The 25,370-nt window shown below is 42.0% G+C and overlaps 2 protein-coding genes across 4 annotated transcripts in view; one reads left to right on the top strand and one right to left on the bottom strand.

Annotated features, from left to right (window-relative positions):
* The window catches only part of Rnf175 (ring finger protein 175), a 67,276-nt gene extending 62,780 nt beyond the window's left edge, over nucleotides 1-4,496 (top strand). For all 3 annotated transcript variants that reach the window (XM_058583893.1, XM_058583894.1, XM_058583895.1), the window contains exon 10: nucleotides 4,366-4,496. In XM_058583893.1, coding sequence (XP_058439876.1) covers nucleotides 4,366-4,446 — 81 coding nt within the window. In that variant the 3' untranslated portion in view covers nucleotides 4,447-4,496. The remainder of the gene's footprint in view (nucleotides 1-4,365) is intronic.
* Nucleotides 40-19,761, bottom strand: Tlr2 (toll like receptor 2). Its single transcript, XM_046458955.2, has 2 exons — nucleotides 19,370-19,761; nucleotides 40-7,741 (listed from the first exon to the last, which is right to left on the bottom strand). Exon 2 carries the CDS (start codon nucleotides 7,725-7,727, stop codon nucleotides 5,373-5,375), a length of 2,355 nt encoding a protein of 784 aa, XP_046314911.1. The 5' UTR covers nucleotides 7,728-7,741; nucleotides 19,370-19,761; the 3' UTR covers nucleotides 40-5,372.
* Between the last annotated feature and the right edge of the window lie 5,609 nt (nucleotides 19,762-25,370).

The raw sequence follows: 25,370 nt of genomic DNA on the forward strand, positions 1-25,370 counted from the left end.
TGTGTTCCTGTGACACATAAAATATGCAACCCAAACAACTTGAAGTTCAAAAAGATTTATTTTAGCTCAGAATCTCAGTGTGTTCAGTCTGTGGTTGGCTGGCTCCTTGCATTGGGCCTGAGGTGAAGCAGGCCATGGTGGAAGGGCATGGACATGGTATTCTTCTTATGAAAACCAGGAAGCAGAAAGAGAGGAAGAGCCAGGGACAAGATATAGTCCTGATTTTCACACCCCCAAGTGACATACTTCCTCTAACCATGCCCCACCTTCTGACATTTTCCACCTCCTCCCACTAGTCTCTTCAAGTTATTAATCCACCAAATGGATTAATCCACTGATGAGGTTAGAGGCCTCATGGTCCAATCCCTTCCTGAAATCACCACTTCTGCACATTACTGCACTGGGGACCATGTCTTCAACCCCTGAGCTTTGGGGGGACATACCAAATCCAAAACATAACAGACATATGCCATCATCCTATTTCTGTACTCTGCTGTTATCTTTTTCATACCTGAAATCATATCATCCTTTTATTCCACGAAGGCAGGGAATTCTGTCTTGTTCCCTACTGTATCCCCAGCACTTACACAGTGCCCAGCATGTAACAGGCACTTAGTAAAAGTAAACGCTTTTCTGAAAGAATGGATCAATTTGACAGGAGAGAACAAAATTAACTGAATAGGGGAAAACAGAATTAACCTAAGAATCATATGCTGGAACCCCAAAATTGTTCAAATTACTGTTATTTTTTAAACAGTCAACACTGTATACAGAACACTAGATCCCTATTCTGCAGCACTTGAGGACACCTTCTGCATCACACCTGCATGAAGTAGGAAGGAATACATCAATTATTATTTTCCTTGTCTAAATATTGACAGTGACTTAGTGTTATTCAAAGTTCTGTCATCAGTGTGTTCACAGAATTACACTATTCTACCATTATGTATGAATATCTCCATAATAAAAAATTTAATCCCTCCCCCAAATTTCAAACAAGTGTCCAGTGCTATAGAACTGATTAAATGATGGCCTACTCATAGAGAGGGATAGTACTCAGTTGTTAAAAATGATGGTTTCCTCTCAAAAAACTAGAAATAAAACTTCCATCTGATATAGTAATCCCACAACTGGGCATATATCCAAAGGAAACAAAATCAGTGTGTTGAAGAGATATGTGCACTCCCACATTTACTACAGCATTCTTCACAATAGACAAGAGGTAGAATCAAACAACATGTCAATTGATGGATAAAGAAAATGTGGGGAATATATACGATGCATTAGTATTCAGCCACAAAAAAAATGAAATTCTGTCCTTTGCAGCAAAATGAACAGAACTGAAGAATATTATGTTCAGTGAAGTGAGTCAGGAAGACAAAGACAAATACTACATGTTCTCACTAATATTTGGAAGCTAAAAAGTTGATCTCCTGAAACTAGGGGAATAGCTTGATAGGTGCTTGCCTGGTGTGTGCAAGGCCCTGGGTTCAATTCCTAGCACTACCCACACATAAAATGTTGATCTCATAGAAGCAAAGAGAACAGTGGCTGGGAAGGGTGTGGAGGAGGGAGGGATGGAGAGAGGCTGGTGAGCAGGTAAGGAGGTGCAGTTGGAAGAGAGCAATGACTTCTGTTCTGTGGCACAGTAGGATAACCATGGTTAACCACAATTTGTTGCATATTTAAAAGTAGTTAATATGGGAGATTTTAAATGCCCCTAACAGAGAAATAATAAATATTTAGGTGATGGGTATGCCAATTATACGCTGATCTGATCATTGCACATGGTATACACATATTGAAATATCACGTTGGCCCTCATAAATGTACAATTATTAAATGTCAATTAAAATTAAAAACATTTTTTTAAAAAAAGTTCTGTCATCAAGAGAACTCACATGATGATTTCCACCTGTTGGTAATTTTCCTTCTTCAAACTGCCCAGTGCTTCATTATCATATGGGCATCACCATCCAGGTTACTAGATTTGATCACAATTCATTTCCCTACTCAGCACATATTTCAATAATTCAATGCTTCAATATTTATACTAGGCATATTCAAGGGATAAAGAGATAAACCAAGTTTTTTGAGCTTACAGTCCATTGACAAATAAAAGATCTTGCATCTGAAAAATTAGTTTTTGTTCCAAAAAAGAGTCCCATACACTGATCTCTGATGTATTTGCTGCTTGCCCTTTTTGGACAGCTGCATGAGGGTAGCTTCTGGAACCTTAAAATTCTGGGCAGCTAAAGCAATACTTCTCTTCATGGAGTTCAAAATGGTCCTTGCAGTTCAGAAATGTCAGATAACCACTAAACTAGTCAGCTTTCCACGACTGAAGCGAGTACCTGAGATCAGCAAGTTAAAAAGAGGAAAGGTTTATTTTAGCTCACAGTTTTGGAGGTTTCAGTCCCTGGTTACTTGGCCCCATTGCTTTGGGGTCTGTGGTGGGCAGTAAATCACGGCAGGAAGCCCATGCCCCAGAAAGGTGCCCACTTCATGGGAACCAGGAAGGAGAAAGAAAGAGGAAGAGGAGGAGTCAGAGTCCCAATATCCCCTTCAGGGACGTACCTTCAATAACCCACCTACATTCCACTAAGCCCCATCTCCTAAAAGTCCTACCACCTCCCAGTAGTGCCACTGGCTGGTGATCAAACTGTCAACACCTGACACTTCAGGGGACATTCAATGTGCAAAATGTAGCAATCAGTAAACAATAAAAAAAAGGAATATGCCATTTTCTTTATAAACTAAGTATTTACAGTCTAATCTCAATTTTGTGAAGTACTATGTACACCTGCATTGATAAAGATTGGAGAGCTATATACTAGTTACCAGTGGTTATATATACTAAGGTGATGGAATAAGAGCTGATTCCTATTTTTATATATTATCTTTTCTAAAAATTTTTCAGTGGTGTTCAACATTGTAATAAAAAATTATAAAGATTATTTTAAGGGTAATCTTAAGTCTATCAATAAACTTTGAGGCTATTTCTATTGGTATTCAAAAAAAATTTTTTTTCTTAAGGGAGGGCCTCACTAAGTTGCTTAGGGCTGAGGCTGGCATCAAATTTGCAATTCTCCTGCCTCAGCCTTCAGAGCTGCTGGGATTGCAGGCCACACGTGCCACCCCGCCTGGCTGCTGTTCAAATTCTTAAAGCTAAATATATAAATCAAGTCAATGTATCTCTGGTTCTCACAATAATCAACATGGTGCTTAGTATAGGCAGTGGGAAAGAAAAGCAGAAAATTCATTGCTGTTGGGGTTTCCTTCTGCTGAACCTACCCCCCACACACACACTTTTTTTTTTTTTTTGGTCCTGGGTATTGAACTTGGAGACATTCGACCACTGAGCCACATCCCCAGCCCTATTTTGTATTTTATTTAGAGACAGGGTCTCACTGAGCTGCTTAGTGCCTTGCCGTTGCTGAGGCTGGCTTTGAACTCACAACTATCCTGTCTCGACCTCCTGAGCCACTGGGATTACAGGCATATGCCACCACACCTGGCCTAAACCTACCCTTTTTTCCCCTTAGGCTGGTGTGTTTCCTCTTCCACACTCTCCTGGGACTTGGTATGAGAAGCACTGTGTGAGTTCTCCAAGATTAACACCTGATACATACTGAATGAACTTATTTCCTTTGGGTAATTTTGTGAACAGCAGGGTTCCTTTTATCCCTGCTAGTCCTGATGATAGAAAAAAAAATCCACTTAAACCTATAATTTTATAAAGAAATGTATCCCTTCCTGAAAAATCATAATAGCTCACATCTACGCCAGGCATTGCTGCCATATCACATCAGGCAAAACGATTCTCATTCTCGCAGGCTTGGAACCCTTGCCCTCCTCACACCCTCCAGAAGCAAGGGTACCAAAGAGCATGTGCTCTGTGGATTACACTCAGTGCTGCGTTCCAAACCTAGCAGGTGCAGGTGATTGTCCCTATTTTGAGGACAAGAAAACATTTTGAATCAGGCCAGGTGACTTGTCCAAGGTTATACATCTGCCAACCCAGATCTCGTCTCACTCCAGAACCCAATTAGCCACATAAGCCTAGTCTGGTTGAGATTTGAGCAGGGGTCGAAGGTGGTTCACTCCCTTTCAAACACAGTTCCCAGCAAAGAAGAAAGCTGCACAGAATCAGAAACGAGCTCTTAGCAAAGAGTGCTCATCCGAATTTAATGTGGTATTAAATCTTGATTATAGAAATTGATATATGCTAGCATGATCATCAAATTATTGTTGACTGAACTGTTTCTGAGTCATGATAAAGAACCTTTAGATATATAGTTATTTAAAAATCTGTTCAGCTCACATGGGTTGTTTAAAAAAGCTCTCTCTCTTTTTTCATATTAGAAACATGACTTTCAAATAAGCCGGGAGCAGTGGCACACATTTGTAATTCCAGTGGCTTGGAAGGCTGAGACAGAAAGATGACAAGTTCAAAGCCAGCCTCAGCAGGGAGACCCTAAGAAACTTATCAAGACCCTGTCTCTAAATAAAATATAAAGAAGACTGTGGATGTGGCTTGGTTGTTAATCACCCCACTTTTCCATCCATGGTAGGATACCAAAAAAAAAAAAAAAAAAGACTTTCAAAGAACAAAAAAGCAGCACATGGCATGTGAGGGAGGAAAATTTGCAGGTGGTCAAAGGCTGAGGAAGTTCAGGGTCCCATGTGGGAGACTTCCTTCAGCTTCCTCTAAACTAAGCATTTTATTGTCTCAATAGTTTTGCTTTCACGGTAAGACATAATTTATTGACTCCTGTATTAGACATTCTCTTTCAAGTAAATATGGCTGGAGAAATCTGTTAAATACCCAAGAATGTAAACCCCATTCACAATGAAACTGCACCCTCGGGATATTTTGTATGCTGAAAAATTGAACGGGGACACACAGCCCTTTTGTAGGAAGAGCATCAAGTCTAGTCTAGTGTCCTCAAACACTTCTTGCTGCTCTTGAGATCAACTATACAGAGAGATGAGAGGGGGTGGCACGGAGAATGCTCCCTGTGGCCACCCCTGAGTGGCTTCACAACAAGCCAGCCCACCTGAGACAACCATTTGACACCTTTAGTGCATCTGTGCCATTTGCTGATGAACTGAGCCAATTGCCATGGATCATTCGGATACCCAGTAATGGAACTGGGTCATGATGATATCATAGAATTTTTAAAGACTTTTTTTTTTCTAATCTGGTAACCGTTTTTATACAACAGCACTGTAGATAAAATTTGCAGTTTAAGTAGTTTTAGTGAACAAGTCCTCAAATAATAGAACATTCCCGTGAATGCAATTATGTCAGAATGAACTAAGTGACACCAACTGAAGACCACCACTCAGCCAGACTGTGATCCAGGAACCTAAGATTTTATTGCAGTTCTTAAGTTTATCCAAAAGCCTTCCTGCTGAGCTTCCTCCCGGGGCCACTCCAGGTAGGTCTTGGTGTTCATGATCTTCCGCAGCTTACAGAAGCGCTGGGGGATGGCCTTCTTCTCAATGGGCTCCAGCAGGACAAGAATGGCCGCGTCGTCGTTCTCATCAAAGAGGCGGAAGTGGGAGAAGTCCAGCTCATACTTGCACCACTCGCTCCTCACGAAGTTCTCCGAAAGCACGAACACGGTTTTGTGGCTCTTCTCGATGCAGTCGATGATGTTGTCGATGATCCACTTGCCAGGGACGAAGTCCCGCTTGTGCAGACACAGCTTGAAGGGCGGCTCCCAGTTCTCCAGCTCCTGCACCAGGAGGTTCTCCACCCAGTGGGAGTCCCGCTCGCTGTAGGAGACGAACGCGTCGTAGCAGATGTCCCTGCACGGCGCCTTCCGGGGCTTCCTTTTGGCCTGGAGCCAGGCCCACATCATCTTCAGGTACCACACACCGTGGAAGCGGTGGCACAGGCCCCCCGTGAGCAGGATCAACAGGAAGAGGGCACAGCACACGCCAGACACCAGCGCCACCCGGTGGCACTCGGAGGCGGAGAGCCGGACGTCGAGCACCCGCTGGCCGCGCACGTGGGAGGGAGAGTCACACAGGTAGCTGTCTGGCCAGTCCACCAGCACCTGGGCCAGAGCTGGCTGCTGCTGAGTGAAGGACAGGAATTCACAGGAGCAGATGAAGTTGTTGCCACCAGCCTCCAGAGTCTTCAGTCTGTGAAACGAATCAAGTTGCTCCTTAGAGAAAGTATTTATGGTATTCCTGCTGATATTCATGACTAGTAACATGGGTAAGGAAGAAGCATCTGGAAGAATCTTCAGCTTATTTCTAGAAATATAAAGTTCTTTGAGTTGAGGTAAAATTAAAGAAAATGAATTGAGATTATTATTGCTGACATCTAAAATTTCCAGGGTCCTGGGAATGCAGTTGGTTACACGGTGTATCCGTGTGCTGGACAAGTTCAAATATTTCATCTTTTGTGGCCACTGACAAGCTTCAGGCATAGAATGAAAACTGTTCTTACTGACATCAAGGTTGGTCAAGTTTTTCAGAGTCAGCAAAATCTCTCCAGTTTTTTCTAATGATGTCAAGTGATTTTGCCTTAAAATTAAGGTCTGCAGGGAGGGCCAGCCATCCTCACAGGCTGAATTTTTCAAGTATTCTTCAACCATCAGATTTTCACTGAGATCTAAGTGTTCTAATGATTTTAAATGTTGTGAAAATAAACAAGGAACCAGAAAAACCTTACTGTTCTCCACTGTGATTTTTTTAATTCTTTCAGTGATTGAATACACTGTGCTCAGATCATAAAATAAGTAGAACTTTGGGATATGCAACTTCCGTATAGTGAGTGTTTCCACTTTACCTGGAATTTTAATTTTCTCGAGCTCAGATACATGAAAATCACCAACTCCATTAAGAGTACAGTCATCAAACTCTACCTCCAACAACTCAGAAGCATAACTCAACAGTTTCACAAGGTCATTAAAACTTTGATCGGTCATGTCTACATTTCTAAATGTGAACTTTTTAATCACTGGATTCGTTTCACTGACGGATAGCCCTGAAAAGTGGAACATGTCCAAGTCTGTATCTCTCAGTTCAAAAGATTCCACTGAACTTAAAAGATCTACAAAAATCTTCACCAGTAACATAGGTTGCTTCATATGAAGGATCAGATGACTGATGTTCTGAATTGACTTCAAACTTTGGGGCTCATAACTCTGGAGACTAGATGCAATGATCTCAAGTTCTTCCAGAAAGGTGAGTCCAACAAAATCTATTCTCTGAATCCCAGTGAAGGTGTAACTATTTCCTACCCTCAGGATTCGCAAATTTGGGAGGTGAGAAAAAAGAGATGTTTCCCCAAGTGTTTTGTAAGGATTTCCCAGTAAGTTTAAAATTTTCAAGGAGGAAAGGGGCCTAAACCAGGAAGACGATAGATTGGATAACTGATTATCAGATAAATCCAAATGTTCCAGATGGCTTAGGGAAGAAAAGGCATCTTCCTGAATTGTGCTGATCCCATTGGACTTCAGCATCAGAGCCCGGAGGTTGACACACCTCTGCAGATCAGCTTGGCCGATATAGGTGATCTCATTGTTGGACAGGTCAAGCCCTCTCATGGCTGCTGTGAGCCCTGAGGGAATGGAGCTGAAAGATCTGGAGCGGCCATCACAGATGCCAGTGGGGTTGCAAGACAGAGGAGCCGGATCTGGAGACCCTTCCTTGGAGAGGAGGATCATGGCCCCCAAGGCCCACACTGTCCACAAAGCCCGTGGCATTGTCCAGGTTGCACCTACAAATAAAAGCGGTTCCAATGAGTGATTGTGTCTGACAACATAACTGATTCTTGAGAAATGCTTTATCAAGCATCTCACAGTCCCCCCCCACCTCTCTCTCTCTCACATACACACACAGAGGAAATAACAGGAAGGCAAATGGAACATATGAATGAGGATGAGAAATGAATTCCCTGATACATACAGCAGCACAAACAGGTATTTGGCCACTGCTCAGACTTAAAGTACTACTGTTACCGCTGTTGACCAGTGACGAGTTCTTGCTTCCCCAATGTTGAAGAATAACACCAAAGAAGCACGCCGAGGCAAGGTCAGAGTAGAAATTAGAAGTTTATTAAAGGACAGCAGAAAAGACTTCTCCCGGAGGAAGAAGGGGACCCAAGAGGTGGAATCCGTGGAAGGGATGTTGTCTCCCCTTTTTATAGTTCTTTCAGTGATGGAATGTAGGTGGGAAGGCCCGAGGGGTGGGACACAGGTGGGCCAAAGAAGTAATCTGGTCAGGAAGGACTTCTGAGTCAGCACCTTTTTGCTGGGGGCTGTTCATTAACATTTCTTTGAGGTGGACTTTGGCCTAGGGCCTTTTCGGGACTTCATTAACATTCCATGAGTTGTCCTGTGTTTTCCCAGAGTCATTCTCATCATGGTCTCCATTTTAGATTTCACTCAATATTAGACCCAATTTACCTAACTACACTGACTACCTAACTTTAAATCTGGCTTCACTACCATGTGGGAATGTGGAACAGGCCTCAATAAAAATGGGTTATAAGCAAATAAAGGAACGGGGGCATGATCAAGCAAGCAGTTTAAGAAGAGAGCTAGGGGGTTGGGGTTGTGGCCCAGTGGTGGAGCGCTTGCTTGGCACATGAGAGGCACTATGTTCAATCCTCAGCACCATGTAAAAATAAATAAATAAAATAAAGGTATTGTGTCCATCTACTGTGTGTGTGTATACATACACACACACACACACACACACATTTTTTTAAAAAGAAAGAAAGTAAGAAATGAGCTAGGCTCACCATAGCCACTTTCCATCACCTCTTCCTGAATTGGAAACCCTCTTAGCTTTAAGCATGCTTCTCCCCTTCCTTAATACCCGGCACATAAAGAACTCATAGAACCAAACTACTGCTCTCATGGACAACTGTTCACTGGATGGAGCTCTAGAAATAGCATGCTCTTTGACCAAAAGAAAAAGGTTTCATGGTCACCAACCCTGCCTGCACCTACTACTTTCAGGCAGGAGGGATGTTGGGAGTACCAGGCTGAGCAAAGTACCTTGCTGAGTTGAGCGACACTCAAACCATCAGAACCTTCTCTTCCTGCAGAGAGGTTCAGAAAGCAATGTTCAAGCCTGGGTGTGTTGTTCAGATGAATAGAGAGGAAATAAACCTGTTTGCACACAACTGCTGTTTTAGTTTCAGCCAGGAATCCAACAGTTTTCTCTCTGCCCACTTCCTGGGCCCTACATCCTCCCTAGCTACGTTCAGTGCCCCTAATCCTTGCATCTGGGTGCCTTTGTCCGTATTTGTTCATGAACTAACTCTACACATTTTGTAAAAAAATATTTAACCCCAAGTACAAAACATTTTATGGAAAGAACTTCCCACATTCACAGAATCTAAGCTGTCATAAGGATCCAGGTTATACAGTTTATAGTCATAGAGAATTTAATTGCTGTTGGAGACAGAATTTTTATGCTCACACTAATACCATTGCTTTGAATCCCCTCGTCTGTTTAGATAAATGGGTCATACCATGCATATTTATTCTGGATTTTCATTTTATTATCAGTTTTATTGAGGTATAATTAGTATTAAAAACTGTAAATAATTAATGTGCACAATTTGGTGAGCTTAGACACAAGTACACATTCATGGTACCCTCACCACAATTCATGTGATAAACATATCTATCACTTCCAAAGATAAACATATCTATCACTTCCAAACATTTCTTCACTTTTTTTTTTTTTCTTGCAGTACTAAGACTGAACCCAGGGGCACTCTACCACAGAGCTACATCCCCAGCCCTTTTTTAATTTTTACTCTGAGACAGACTCTCTGACAAGTTGCTGAGTTACCTATTGAGACATGATTCAATGTCTTTGTTCTGTTAATAAACTGTAGTGATTGCACTGGTGAATTTTAAAGCGTTAAGATAATACGACTTTAAAAAATAAACCCAAGTTAGACAAGATGTATTATCCTTTTCATATATTGCTGGATTTTACTTAGTAATATTTTGTTTAGAACTTTTATAGCTATATTCAGAAACAAATTTGCCCTGTCAATTTCCTTTCTCCTGACATTCTCACCTGGTAGAATTCACCAGTGTCGCCAGGCGGGAAGTTTTGTTGTTTGTATGTTTTGTTTTGTGACCCAGGATAAATTTACTTAACAACTACAGAACTATTCAGATTTTCTTCCTCTTATTTTCGGTAAGTTGTATTTTTCAAAGACTTTCTATTCTTTCATAAATTTTCAATTTTATTATTTATAATATTTTTATTATTTTAATGTCTAAAGGATTTAAGGTGTTTTAAAAAATGAAACAAATTAGGATGTATCTTAAGCAAAGAATGGTTCATGCCATGCTTGGAACCGGGGTTCAGGGGAAGTTTAGTGCGAGCAGTGAGGTTTTATAGGCTGAATACAGAAGCAAAGTAGGGGAACCATCTGATTGGACTGGCTACAGCCAGGCCACTTCCTGGACACGATGTGATGAGGTATTCGTCTTCTACGGGCCTGTCTAATCATTCAGCTACCTGTGACTGGCTGAAGGCTGGCTGTTTGAGAGTGGCTAAAATAGCTATTTGTCACCAAAAAATGACTTCTAGCTGGGGATAGTGGAGTTCACATGTAATCCCAGTGTCTTGGGAGGCTGAGGCAGGAGGATAGGGAGTTTAAAGCCAGCCTCAGCAATATAGTGAGGACCTAAGCAACTCAGCAAGACCCTGTCACTAAATAAAATATAGAAAAGGACTGGGGATTTGGCTCAGTGGTAAAGCACCCCTGGGTTCAATTCCTGGTACCACAAAAATAAAAATAAAAAATAAACTACTGAGTTAGGTTTGGGTCTGTATATGTACTAAGTTAATTTGCAGTTTGTTATGCAGGAACACAGAGTACAGAGACAGTCTCCAGCTAATGGCCTCCAGCTTATTTTATTTAATGAAATGAAGTCCTCTGTTTTATTCTTTCACGAATTTTATTTGTGCCTGCCTTTTTTTTTCTTGATTGTCTTCCATTTTTTATTAACATTTTCAGTTCTGAGTTCACAGATTGTCTACTTTCTATTTCATTATTTTCCACTGTTCTGTTACCACTTCCTCCCTTCTACTTTCTCTGGATTTATTTAACTATTCTTTCTCTAATTTCTTGTTTGGTCATTAACTGTCGGCCATTATTCAATTTCAGTACATGCACTTAAGGTTAGAAATTATCATTGAAGCAACAGTTTTGCTGCATTTGACATGTTTCTTTATGTAGTTTATTCAAAACTCATTTTAAAACATTTTCTAATTTCTATTCTGATTCTTTTATATCCCATGGTTTATATAGAAATGTGGGTACTAATTTCCCAACATATGGGCTTTTTTTTCTTTTTTGGGGGGGAGGGGCAGTCTTTGTTGTTGTTCTCTACTTTAGTTGCATTATGGCAAGGAAAAAAACATACTCAGAATGATTTAAATCCTTTAAAATGTGTTGCACTTTGTTCCGTAGTCCAGGATTTGTGTATGTTCTGTGATTTTGGCAGCTGTTGGAACAATATCTATACTGGTCCATCGAATCAACTACATTAACCATGCTGTTCATATCTTCTCTTCTTTACTGATACATGATAATCATATGTACTTATGGGGAACAGTGTACACTGATGATCAAACATATTCCACACATGTATACTAACAATCAAATCAGGATATTTGGTATATTAACTGCCTCCAACATTGATCATCCCTTGTGATGAAACTATTCAAAATCCTCTCTTCTAGTTATTTTAAAATATACAGTATAACATTGTTAACTACAGTCCCCCTATGAACAGCAGAGCGTATTCCCCTATCTTATTTTATCCTCATTGACCATCTCCCCACCCTTCCCAGCTGCCCACCCTCCTCAGTCTCCGCAAACCCCTATTTCACTGGGTATTTCTATGAGATCATCTTTTTTAGATTCCACAATTACAACATTTAGTATCTGCCTTTCTGTGCCTGGCTTATTTCTCTTATGTCATCCATGTTCTTCCTTTTTATGGCCAAATAGTATGTATGTATATGTATGTGTGTGTGTATATACACCATTTTCTTTATATATTCATCTACTCCATCATTTATTTTCCTTTATTGCAATTCTGGGGATTGAACCCAGAGGCTCACCACCACTAAGCCATACCCCCAGCCCTCTTTATTTTATTTCAATACAGAGTCTCACTAAGTTGCCAAGGCTGGCCTTGAACTTGTGATCCTCCTGCCTCACACTCCTGAGTCTCTGGGATTGAGAGCCTGGCTTTTTGTTGTCTTTTTGGTAACTGCTATTCTAACTGGGGTGAAGTGATCTCTCACTGGTGGGTTTGAGTTGCATTACCCTGATAATTAATGATGTTCAGCAATTTTTCATGTATCTGTTGGTCAGTTGTATGTTATCTTTAGAGAATTCAATTCATGCCTTTTGCCCATATTTTAATAATTTGTTTTTGTTGTTGCTTTAAATCCTTATGTATTCTGGATATTAACCCCTTGTCATATGCACAGTTCGCAAATATTTTCTCCCATTCTGTAGGCTGACTCTTCACTCTGTTGTTTCCTTCTTTGTACAGAATCTTGGTTTTTTATTTATTTTTCATTGTAACAGAGTCATTTACATATTTGTGGGGTACAGCTGATCATTTGATACATGTGTGCAACATGTAATGATCAAATGAGGGTAATTAGCATCTCCATCTCCTTAAACATTAGTTATTTCTTTGTGTTTGGAGTCTACAAACTCCTTTTTTCTAGTTTTTTTATAAACTACATAATAAGAGTCAGGCATGGTGGTGCATGCTTATAATCCCAGTGACTCAGGAGGCTGAGGCAGAAGAATCATGAGTTAAAGGTCAGTTTCAGCAATTTAGTGAGGCCCTAAGCAACTTTGTGAGACCCTGCGTCAAAATAAAAACCATAGCCGGACGTGGTGGTGCACATTTGTAATCCCAGTGGCTTAGGAGACTGAGGCAGGAGGATAATGCGTTCAAAGCCAGCCTCAGCAAAAGCAAGGTGCTACGCAACTCAGTGAGACTGTCTCTCTAAATAAAATACAAAGTAGGGCTGGGAATGTGGCTCAGTGATTGAGTGTCCCTGAGTTTAATTCCTGGTACCCCCCCCAAATAAATAAATAAAAATAAAAAGCATAAAAAGGGACTGGGGATGTGGCTCAGTGGTAAAATACCCCTAGGTTCAATCCCCAGTACCAAAAAATAATAATAAGCTGTAAACTGTAGTCTCCTTACTGTGCTGTAGAGCAATAGAACCTATTCCCCTACTAACTGGCCTTGGGCTCCTGTTATCCAGCTGCCCTCTGTGCCCACTCCCCCTAACCTTTCCTAGCCTCCAGTTATCATTATTGTACTCTTTTTTTTTCCCCCCTAGGAGATCAGGTTTTTAGTTTTCAGTTTGATGTAATCCTTACTTTGCTTTTACTGTCTTGATTCTTTATTTTTTTTATTTTTTTTTTTTTTTAGTTTTCGGTGGACACAACATCTTTATTTTATTTGTATGTGGTGCTGAGGATGGAACCCAACGGCCCACGCATGCCAGGCCAGCGCGCTACCGCTTGAGCCACATACCCAGCCCTGTCTTAATTCTTAACCAAAAAAATTCTTGCTCATATCAATATCCAGGAATACTTCTCTAATGTTTTATAATAGTTTTCTATTTTTTGGTTTTATATTTAAGTCTTCAAAACATTTTGAGTTTATTTTTCTATGTAGGGGGATGGGTTAACTTTCATTCTTCCATCTGGATATCCATTTTCCTAGTACTGTTCATGGAAGAGAGAGTTTTTGCCTGAGTGATTGTTTTTGGTGCTTTTGTCAAAAATTAGTTGGGGGCTGGAGTTGTAGCTCAGTGGTGAAGCACTTGCCTAGTGTGTGTGAGGCAGAGGATATTTGGGGCTCACAGTTTCAGAGGCTCAGTCCATAGTGAGCAGACTCCATTGCTGTGAGCCTAAGGTGAAGCAGAACATCACTGCAAAAGGCACAGGAAAGCTGTTCAGTTCATGGCATCCAGGAAGGAGAGGAGAGAAAAGTGCAAGGAGTCAGAGACAAAATATAATCCCCAAAGGTATGATCTCAGTGACCTACTTTCTCTAGCCACATCCCATCAGCCTACAGTTACCACCTACTTGGCCCATTCAAATTATTTATCCATCAAATAGATTAATCCATTAATGAGGTAACAACTCTCATAACCTCATAATTTCACCTCCAAGTATTCCTGCATGAACACATGAGTTTTTTGGGGGGATACCTCATATCCAAACCATAACATTCCACTCTTGGCCCCAAAATGTTGCAATGCAAAATGCATTTATTCTACCTCTAAGAGTCCCCATAGTCTTATAGTTCCAGCATTGTTCAAAAGTCCAAGTCCAAAGTCTCATCTTAGACTCACAGGCAAACTATGAACCTCTGTAAAGATCAAAAGCAAGTTACACATACCCAGCACATAGTGGCACAAAGTAAACATTTCCACTCCACAATGGAAGAACAGAAGCACAGAAAGAAGGGAGGGGACCAAAACAAAATCAAAACCCATCTGGTCAAATAAGTCCTATAGCTCCAGGTCTGGCATCTGGGGTATGTGGTGGCAAGATGGGTGTTCTAAAGGGCTTGGGAAGCCCTGCCCCTAAATGCTGGCTGCATCCCACATAGCATGTCTTGGCCTGGCTCTGCTAGGCCAACCTATTGGCAGATGGTCCACATTACTGGCATCTTTTAATTGCAGGGGTCTCCATTCCAGGTTCAGCTTGACCTTTCACATCTTCTTACATCATCTTCTCAGGGGCTGCCTAGAGGGATTCCAACCCTGCCACACTTTGCCTAGCATGCCAGGCCTTCATTTGAAATCTTGGTAAAAAGCCTCCATGACCCCTTAACACTAGCATCCTGCATTCTTACAGAACCAGCACCATGTGGATGATGCCAAGGTCGGCCTCCAGCTTGAGCAGTAACCAGGCCCCCTTGCACCATGGTTGCAGTGGCCTCTTAATGTCTGAGCAGCTGACCCATGCAAAACAAATTCCTTGAGAAACAATTTTCTACACATCAGTGTGCCTCCATGTTTTCTTTTTAAACAAGTTTTCACTTTTACACCCTTGAATCTGCCATGGTATGGTCTTGCTGATTCCTGATTCCCTCAATACATCTATCCCATTGTCTCTAGGCAAAGTATTTATCTTTAGTGGTGGTAATCTCTTCATCAACCACACTTTCCTTGGCCTGTTTTACATGTCTTTTTCTGGCCAAACTGCAGATCTTAAAATTTTTTATTCTCTTGTTTTTTGCTTCAAATTATCACAATAAACCTGGCTAAAAATGATAGCAATACCCATGTCACTGCCTGAGTGCTGTTTTGCATTAAAAATTTCCTGTGCCACATTAATTAATCCATCACCTTTAAATTTGGCATCACACAAAGTCTCAGACATGGGGGAAATGTAGACAAGTTATTTGCCAGAAAATAACATTAAAAGCTTCTAGTCCAATTCCCAACTGAGTCCTCATTGCCCTCTGAAACTTCATGTGCACAGTCTTTACTGTCTGTATTCCTATGGGCAGTCGGATCTTTTGGCTCCCACCAGAATCCTGCATTAAGCTCTGCTCACAACATACTAAGGCTTCTCTAGCTTGTGTCTCCAAAATTTTGCAAACTCCTCCCACAAACCAGTTCCAAAGGCTTCTGAACCACATGATCAAATTACTCTCAGCAAGGAACTCATTTCTGAGTGCCAATTCCTGTATTAGCCAGCTTTTCATTGCTAAGAACCTAGAGGATGAAAAATTTATTTTGAGATCACAGCTTGAGAGGTTCAGCCGGTGGTAGGCAACCCCATTGCTCTGAACCTAAGGTGAGGCAGAAGAGCATGGCAGAGGGAACCTGCTCAATTCATGAGCCAGGAAGGAGAGAGAAAGAAAGAGAGAAGAGTATACAAGAAGCCAGGGACAAAATATAACACCCAAAGGCCACCCCAGCAACCTACTTCCTCTAGCCATAACTTACCTGCCTACAGTTACCAAATTACTAGTCCATCAAGTGGCTGAATCCACTGATGAGGTAACAGTTCTCATAATCTAATCATTTCACCTCTGAACATTCTTTCATTAACACATGAGGTTTTTGGGGAACACCTAATATCTAAAACACAGCACTATGTTTCACGGGGACTTACTCTATCTATTTTTAATAGGATTGCTTTCTAGATTTCTTTTTCAGATAGTTCACTATTGGCAAAAACAAATGTTAATAATTTTTCCTGTTGATTTTATATCCTGTAACTTTTCTGAATTTATTATTTCTAACAGGTTTTGTAAGTGTAATTTTTAGGATTTTTCTATATATAAGATTATGTTGTTTGCAAACAGGGAAAGTTTTACTACCTCCTTTGTAATTTGGGTTATCTTTATTTCTTTCTCTTGACTGACTGTTCTGGTTAGGACTTCTAGTACTATGTTGAATAAAAATGATGAAAGTGGACATTCTTATCTTCTTCCAGATATTAGAGGAAAGGCTTTCGATCATTCCCCATTTAGGATGATGTTACCTGTGAGTTTGTCATAAATGACTATTATTGTGTTGAGGTGCATTCCTTCTACTCCTAATTTATTGAGTTTTTATCATAAAAGGAATTTTATCAGATGCTTTTTCTGCATCTGTTGAAATGACCATATGGTTTTTGAATTCTTTCTGTTAACACAATGTATTGCATTTATTGATTTGCCTATGTTGAGCCATTCTCAAGTCCTGGGATTCATCCAAACCACTTGATCATTAAAAAGGATACTCTTTTTTCATGTACTAAATTTAGCTTGCTAGTATTTTGATGAGAATTTTTGCATCCACATTCATCAGGAATGGTGGTTTTCTTGTTTTGTCAGGTCCTTGTCTGGTTTTGGTATCAGGCTGATGATAGAATGAGTTTGGAAGCATTACATGCTCTTCAATTTTTTGGAGTAGTTTGGAAAGAATTGGCATTACTTCTTAAGTGTCTGGTAGAATTCAGCAGTGAAGCCATCAGCTCTTAGGTCTTTCTTTGATGGGAGGCTTTATTACTGATTCAATCTTATTACTCGATATTGGTCTATTTGGATTTCTATTTCTTCGTTAGTCAATCAAGATAGGATGTATGTGTCCATAAATCTATCCATTTATTATAGCTTTTCCAATTAGTTGGCATACAGTTTGCACATTTTCTTTATCCTTTCTGACCTTTTCTCTGCTTTTTATATCAGTAGAGATATAACTTCCCACCATGCCTAGATTTGTCTGGTTCCTTATAGTTCTGTCACTTTGGCTCCATTTTTTTTTTAAATGTCATGTTGTAAGTGCTTATCAACTCAGAATTTGTATCTCTTCTCAGTGAAACTTTTATCCCAGTGAAATATTCTTTCTTTGGCTTAATGTCTATTTTATCTGAAATTAATATAGCTGCACATTTTTCTTTGGATAATTAGTGGCATGCTTTCACTTTAAACCTTTTAGTATCTTTCTAAAACATGTCTTTTATGAACACGCATGACTGTTGGCTTGTAGTTTTTAATTCTGTTCTCACAATTAGTCTGAGGATTACAACATATAGTCCTTTTATTCAATAGAATTAATTAATTAATTAATTAATGGTTTGTTGGGATATAAGTCATTACACTATGCTTTTTAGTCCCACCTTTTTCATGTTATCTTGTCTCTATCTTTTTTTTCCTTCTCTTAAATTTGGAGGTGATTTTTATCATTAGATTTTTTTTCTTCCTGTTAGTTTATAAATGAAATAATAAGAGAAAATTAACTGATAGCTTAGAAACTTCCAAAACATGCTGTAAACTTCTGGCAACTTCTGTAAGATGGGGATGTTGTAAAAAGTTTAAGATTCATCTGTTCTTTACTTGGAACAGGAAGAAACTTAAAATATTGATGAATGTCATTTTCCATTAAGTCAAGATCTTTGTGCTTCCTTTTTTTTAAAAAAAAAAAAATGGTCTCTTTCAAGCCAGGTCACCCTACCTACCAATGAAGGAAAAGAGGGGTGCGGGAATCCGCAGCAGATTGAGTTGTTAACACCCAGAACACTTTCTCTTTTCTTAAACAATAAAATCAACAAAACACCTTTCTGGTTTGCAAGTTCTAACACTTTCAAACACTTGTTTTCATGTTCAGAAGTTGAAGAAGTTGTAAGAGGAACTTCATAGTGTTCTTATTTAAAGAACAACTGTTTAAATGCTCTAAGGTGGTTTTTCAAGAGAGACCCAACTCAAGATACTCTAAGAATCAAAGAATGCAGAGCGGGCATGAAGCACTCCACAGTGCAGAGGCCAGACTCCCTGTTAGGAGGTCTTATAGTTTACATATAAAGTGTCCCCCCAAAAGCTCATATGTGAGGCAATGCAAGAAAGTTTAGAAGTGAAATGATTGGGTTATGAGATCCTTAACCTAATCAGTGCATTGACTTGAATGGATTGACTATAGGCAGATACCTTCTGGCTGAAGGAGGTAGGTCACTGGGGTCGTACCTTGGGGGCTTATGTTTTGTCCCCGATGAGCAGATGCTCTCTCTGCTTCCTGATTGCCATGTCCTGAGCTGTTTTCCTCCTCCACACCCTTCTGCGGGTGATGTTCTGCCACGCTTCTGACGCACAGCAAGGACATCGGCCGGCTAAGAGCCGGCCAATAAACTTTTCCTCCTCTACACTGTTCTTGTCCGTTCTTTTGGTCACAGCGACGAAAACGCTGACTAAAACAGTAAGGGAGGGTCCTGGACCACCCCCTGGAACGAACCTTGGCACCTTGCCCACTTCAGTGCCCTAGTGACTGAAATCCCATCTAAAGTAATCACGATCGCAGACACAAATCCCGGAGAACGCTAGCGGTCACTCGCAATGGCTAGGTGACAGCATTCACGTGCCCCTGGTTACTTTCCCTCTGAGCCACTCCGTCAGCTGCGACGGCAAAACGTAACTTGGATAACTGGCAGAGCCAGGACCACCGTCCACGCTGGCTCCGAGGCTACCCGTGACCACTCCCGGAGGACAGCGTCCTCAGACTCCTCAGTGGCTAGGGATATCTCTGCCTCGCCCGCTTCCCTTTCTGGGTGCCCCTGCTTCTCCCGGGTACCGCCCGCAGCTCGGCCTCCGTTGATGTCGCTGCTGTCCCTATTCAAGCACGAGGCTGCACAGAGACCCAAGCTGCGGGAAGCACAAGCGTCCAGAATCCGCTGCCTCCCCGCCGCAATCTGAGCCTCCCGGCTGGGGGCACAGGTGCGCCGAGTGGGAACCCGGGGTCCCCTCCGCCCCTGCCCGCCGGCCCGGGGAGGAGCGCAGAGAGACCAGACCACGCGGCGGAGCGCGCCGGCGGGAACCGGCTGACCTACCTGGGGTGCCCGCTGAGGGCGGTCGAGCCGCTGCGCCCTCTCGGCCCTGGACTGGGAAGTGACTGAAGGGGAGGTCGGTGCAGCCCGTTGCCCGGCCTTCCCGGACGCAGGAACGCCCACTGTATGTGCGCGCTTCCACGCAGTGGCTTGTGCCAGACCTCGGTCCGCACACCTGGTGGCAGAGACAAACCCCCCACCCCCGCCTGCGCGGCCACCTTTCGCACAAGCTCTATCTGGTGGCTGTAGCCCCGAGGCGGGCCTAGATCGGAGCCCGTGGATCCTGCCTTGTGCCTGCCTTGTGCCAAGCGGGGATCAGAGGAGGGCGCTGGGGACTTGGTAAGGGTTGCAGAGCAGGAAAAAGGGAACCCAGATGCTAGAGGGCCCCGCCTGGGATTTCGCCGAGTACAGAAGCTGATTCCGTCATCAAAGAGAAAGCTGAGTGCCCAACCAGTATTTTATTGAAGGGTTGGGTAACCAAAACCTCAATTCACCCCGAAACGCACTCCTTCAACTCCATTTCTGACTCTTCTCCATTTTTGGAAACCGGAATACAAACTCTGAAGGTGCTTCTCCCCACCCCCACCCCAACCCCGTTCAATTCTTTATTGACCTACCAGTATATCTCCAAGGGTTCACTTTATTGATCTACCAGTGTATTTCCAAGGGTTCACGCTGAAATCTGTGCCCTGCTGCATTAAAATAGTTTACCAACCAACATCAAACCAGCACAGCAACATTTTGCCTGTTGGACTGGAAAAGGACAGCCCCATATTCCCCCCACCCCAATCTGTGACGTTCAAAAATCAGGGAAACAATTAATAGGCATGAATATTAAATTGATAGGACTTCAGTGCCCTGTGAAGTCTGATTTGCCATATAGCTTACTGATTGTAGATATTTATCTCCATCCCTGGCGATTCAGGCCCACCAGCTACCTGAAAGACTTCTTTCTTAAGTCATTATCTCCACCTCTCTTTCATGTGATTTCTTAGGTATTTGTGAAAATGTCTTTCCAATTACTTTTCCCTGAAGCTAGAGACCTGTGTTCTTTATGTATGTTTCCTAAACTGCTTAGACTGATTTTGATAGTATTGCTTTAAACCTGAAGCCAAACAGAATATTCTGGCAAAATCAGAGAGAAATCAATTATTCACCCACAAATTATTAGCAGTGTTATATACAGGGAAGTCAATCCTACACACTCATCAAAGCTGTTAGCACTAACAGGAAGCCCCACATTGAACATTTTCAAAGTTTTATTTTTACATCTATTTGTTCATTTGCGGTTCACAATAACACATGAAATGAAAATAACACATGAAATTCCAGATTTTATTATCCCTTCTGTTCAAGTGATTAAAGAGTTGCCTAGAGTCAAGGGACCCACAGCTAACAACAGGTGGCACATCCCTGGTTAGACTCCAATTCTCCTTACTCCTTTCTGGTCTGCCTTCTTTTCAGTTTGATATAAGACCTCCTACAACTGAAAATACCTTTAAAAAAAAAAAGGTTAGAAAATGAACACAGGCCAGATGTGGTGGCTCATTCCTGTAATCCCAGCGGCTCAGGAGGCAGGGGCAAGAGGATGGTAAGTTCAAAGCCAGCCTCAGCAATTTAGTAAGAGCCTAAGCAACTTAGTGAAACTCTGTCTCAAAATTTTAAAATATAAAAAGACTGGGGTTGTGGCTCGTTAGTTAAGTACCCCCTGAGTTCAATCCCTGGTGAAAGAAAGAGAGAAAGGGAGGAGGAGGAGGGGGAGGAGGAGGGGGAGGGGGAGGGGAGGGGAGGGGGGGGGGGGGGGGAGGAGGAGGAGGAAAAAAAGGAACACATGTGAAAGAGTAGTTCTTGTAGTACACAGGCATGCATTGCTTAACAGCGAGGACACATTCTGAGACATGCATCCTCAGGTGACTCTCTCATTGTGTGAACAATGTAGAGTATCTTATGTTACTGTCTAGGGGTGCTGGGTTCATTGTCTTCATTCAGTAAAGAATTGAAGAACAGAACACAGATAATTGCAAAAGTGACAGTCAGACTTCTCCAAAGAGAAAGGGCTCCCAGAGCTGGGAATCTGGTGGGGAGTTTTAACTTGTTCTTTTCATTGTCTCTAGAATTTCCTCCTTTCCTTACCTCCTTCCCTGTCCACATTGTCCTTTCTATTGGTGCCCCCTTCTGTCCATGTGTCTGTTTTAGTTTTTCTATTGGATCCCCCACTTAGGAGTGCTACAAGCACTACAGGTGTCTGTCTGATTGGGTCCCCCGCTTGTGTCCATGAGTCCTTTCATCAAGCAGGAAATTGACCTCATTAGAAGACTTTCTCCATGCTCCTTTGTTCTGACCCTGCCCCTGACCTCCTCACTCACCATCGTGTCCTGACTTCGAAGGCCCTTCTACAATTCCGTCACTTACACAAGAATATACCATGTGGGGCTGGGGTTGTGGCTCAGTGGTGGAGTGCTCACCTAGCACGTGCGAGGCCCTGGATTCGATCCTCAGCATCAGATAAAAATAAATAAGTAAAATGAAGATATTGTGTCCAACTACAACTAAAAAATAAATATTTTTTTTTAAAAAAGAATATACCATGTGGCTACTACATACCTAGGCTGGACAGTGGTATATGTGGTGCATCATTGACTAAAACATCACCATCATGCAGAGAGTACTCTATAAAGGAAAACCCTACTTTTAATCAAACTGCTTTAATATCTATAAGCTACCTGAAGTAAAAATAGAAAAATTCTAAGTCCACATAGAATCAAGCTATGAAAAATCAGAATATTTCATTTTATAATTTTTTCCCTTTTAAAAGTTAGAATTTTTTTCTCCAACTCAAACTCTTCCAGCTGATCTTTATTTGAAGGTCCCTCCAAGAAGATCATGGTGTTCGTTATCTTCCACAGCCTATAGAAACTTCGCGGAATGATGCTATAGAATGAAGGTTTGTGACCTCCCACACTTCAAAAATGGTTCATGGGTAAAAATGGTAGTGGTGGGATTGGAGGTAGGGTCCTTGGTATCCAAATAGGCCATCAAGACGCCTAAATGGGATCAGCTCCTTTATGGAAGTGACTTCAGAGAATTCCCTTGTCCCTTCCACCATATGAGGACACAGCAAGAAGCAGCTGAGCGAGCCAGAAAGACAGCTCTCTCCAGACACTGCATCTTCTCAACCTCCCGTTTAACCGCGAGAAACCTATTTCTGTTGTGTGATGTTTGTCACCGCAGCCCACGTGAACTAGGACAAATGGCTTCTCAGTGGGCTCCAGCAGGACAAGAATGGCCTGTTCTCATCAAAGAGGCGGAAGTGGGAGAAGTCCAGCTCATACTTGCACCACTCGCTCCTCACGAAGTTCTCCGAAAGCACGAACACGGTTTTGTGGCTCTTCTCGACGCAGTCGATGATGTTGTCCATGATCCACTTGCCAGGGACGAAGTCCCGCTTGTGCAGACACAGCTTGAAGGGCGGCTCCCAGTTCTCCAGCTCCTGCACCAGGAGGTTCTCCACCCAGTGGGAGTCCCTCCCGTACCACACACCGTGGAAGCGGTGGCACAGACCCCCCGTGGGCAGGACCAACAGGAAGAGGGCACAGACCCCCCATGAACAGGATCAACAGGAAGAGGGCACAGCACACGCCACAGCACAGCACTCGGAGGCCCGGTGTCGCGCACGCGCTGGTCGTGCACGTGGGAGGGAGAGTCACACAGGTGGCTGTCTGGCCAGTCCACCAGCACCTGGGCCAGAGCTGACTGGCGCTGAGTGAACGACAGGAATTCATAGGAGCAGTTAAAGTTGTTGCCACCAGCCTCCAGAGTCTTCAGGCTGTGAAACGGATTCAGTTGCTCCTTAGAGAAAGTTTTATTTTGCTACTTGATTTTTTTTTTTTTTTTGTACCAGGATTGAACCCAGGGGTGCTTAACCACTGGGCCACATCCCCAGCCCCTCCCTCATTTAAAAATTTTGAGACAGGGTCTCTGGAAATCGCTGAGACAGGTCTGGAACTTGGGATCCGCCTGCCTCAGCCTCCCAAGCCACTGGGATTACAGGTGCGTGCCATCATGCCTGGCAAATTTCCTGCTTACTCTTAAGGAGGAAAAAAGCATCTGAGAGGGTCTTTAAACATATCTGAAAACGTAAAGTTTTTAAAATTCTGGCTAAAAATGCACATGATATTGCTGACATCTGATAAGCATGGAGTCTGGGAAACACTGGGTTATTGTGTATTTTTCTGTTGGTTAAATTCCACTCTTTCTGGCCACTGTCAAGTGGTAAAGAAACAAGTGTATACTGCCCAAAATCAGTGTTAGGTTTTCTAAAGTAAGAAGTGTTTTTCAAAGCTTGTATGTGATTTTGTATTAAATTTGAGATATATAATAAGCACCAGGCATCCTTGTGAAATGAATGCTTCAATCTTTTTCTAGCCATCAAATTTCCACTGAGATCCAAGTAGCCTGATGATTTTTAAATATCATGACGGAAGATACACTATTAAGGAGGTCTGGGAACTTTCAGCTGTGAATCTCTTCAGTTAATGGAAAAGCAGAAGCATTCCTTTCAAGTTGTCATCATGGAAAATTCCAGTAGCTAAGCTGTTTTTATTACAGTCTCTGTTGGGGCCTGGTCTGATTTCAGCTGTCCCCTTGTGTTGTGTTTCCTTAAGTACCCGAATCTCAGAGTAAAAATGACTGTTTCATATGTCAGCCCAAATGACTGATCTACATTTATCTCAGGCTTCTTGGTTCATATCTCAGAATTAGAAATGTCAATCTTAATTCAGAAGAGAAAGCCTATAAAATCCTATTCATTTTGTTGCTGTTGTCATGTTTTGTTTTCTGAGGATTGAATTTAGAGTTTTGTGCACACTAAGTTCACATTCTATTACTGAGTTACACCCCAGCTCTAATGTTTGATTGATTTTTGTTATGGTGTGGATGTGAGATGTCCCCCAGAGCTCCTAGGTTAGAGCAGGAATAGTCAGAGATGGAATGATTGGATTATGAGAGCTGTAGCCTAATCCTTCCACCCTAGTTTGAATGGACTAAGTAGTAACTGTGGTCAGGTGAGGCATGGCTCGAGGAGGTGGGTTACTGGGTATGTGCTATGGAAGGGCTCACCTTCCCTGCAGCTCAACGCATTCCCCTTTCTTTGCTTGCCAACCTCCATGGATGGAGCAACTTTCCCCCACCAAAGCCTTCCTCCATGATATTCTGCCTCACATTGGCCCAGAGCAATGGAGTTGGCTGACCATGGACTGAAACTCTGAAACCATGAACCAAAATAAACTTTTCCTTCTTAAGTTGTTCTGGTAAGGCATTTCAGTCACAGCAACAAAAACCTAACTGAACAGTTTGGGGGTTTTTTGTGGTGGAGTGTTATTGTAAGAGACTTATAAATTATTTCAGGAATCTAAAGTTTGGGAAAATAGAAAAAGAAAGAGAGAAAGGGACTTTTCCCCAAGTCTCTAATGAACTATCCTAGAGGCAAAGGGCCAAATGGTGAGGAAGACAAATGAGGTAAGTTGTTATAGGTCGGATCGAAATACAGAAGACTCGCAGAGACAAGGCAAATAGTTCTCCTTTGTTGCAAGAATTTTATTAGACTGTAGAAAGGAGCTTCTAGATTCCCATTTATCTGCCAAATGTGACTGGATGGAAATCTCATGGGGCCATGGCTTTTATTCTCCTTTCTGTAGTGAATTCTCCCCAACATAATAATCACTCACTAATACTGACTGAGAGATGCATTCACTCACCTCTTCAGAATGGGCCTGAAGGAATGGAATATAAAGATCTGAAGTGGCCCTTAGCAGATACAAGGAACTGTGTGGGAGAGAAGCTGAACAACCCTTGTTCTAACTGAATTCCTTGACCTGCCACACTATAATTAACCCCATTTAAAGCTGGGAATAAAGATCACATGCTATTTTTATCCATACTGCCAGACAATCTATGAGTGACTGGTATTTTAATATCACTAAGTGCTGGATGCCCTCTTCAGATA

Source organism: Marmota monax, unplaced genomic scaffold (genome assembly GCF_021218885.2).
Source record: "Marmota monax isolate L192 unplaced genomic scaffold, Marmota_monax_Labrador192_F-V1.1 WCK01_AAM20220418_F8-fsc00002, whole genome shotgun sequence".
NCBI lineage: Eukaryota > Metazoa > Chordata > Mammalia > Rodentia > Sciuridae > Marmota > Marmota monax.

Excerpts from the sequence above, each read along its gene's own strand:
- Tlr2 (XM_046458955.2), bottom strand. The coding sequence starts at position 7,727 with ATGCCACGGGCTTTGTGGACAGTGTGGGCCTTGGGGGCCATGATCCTC.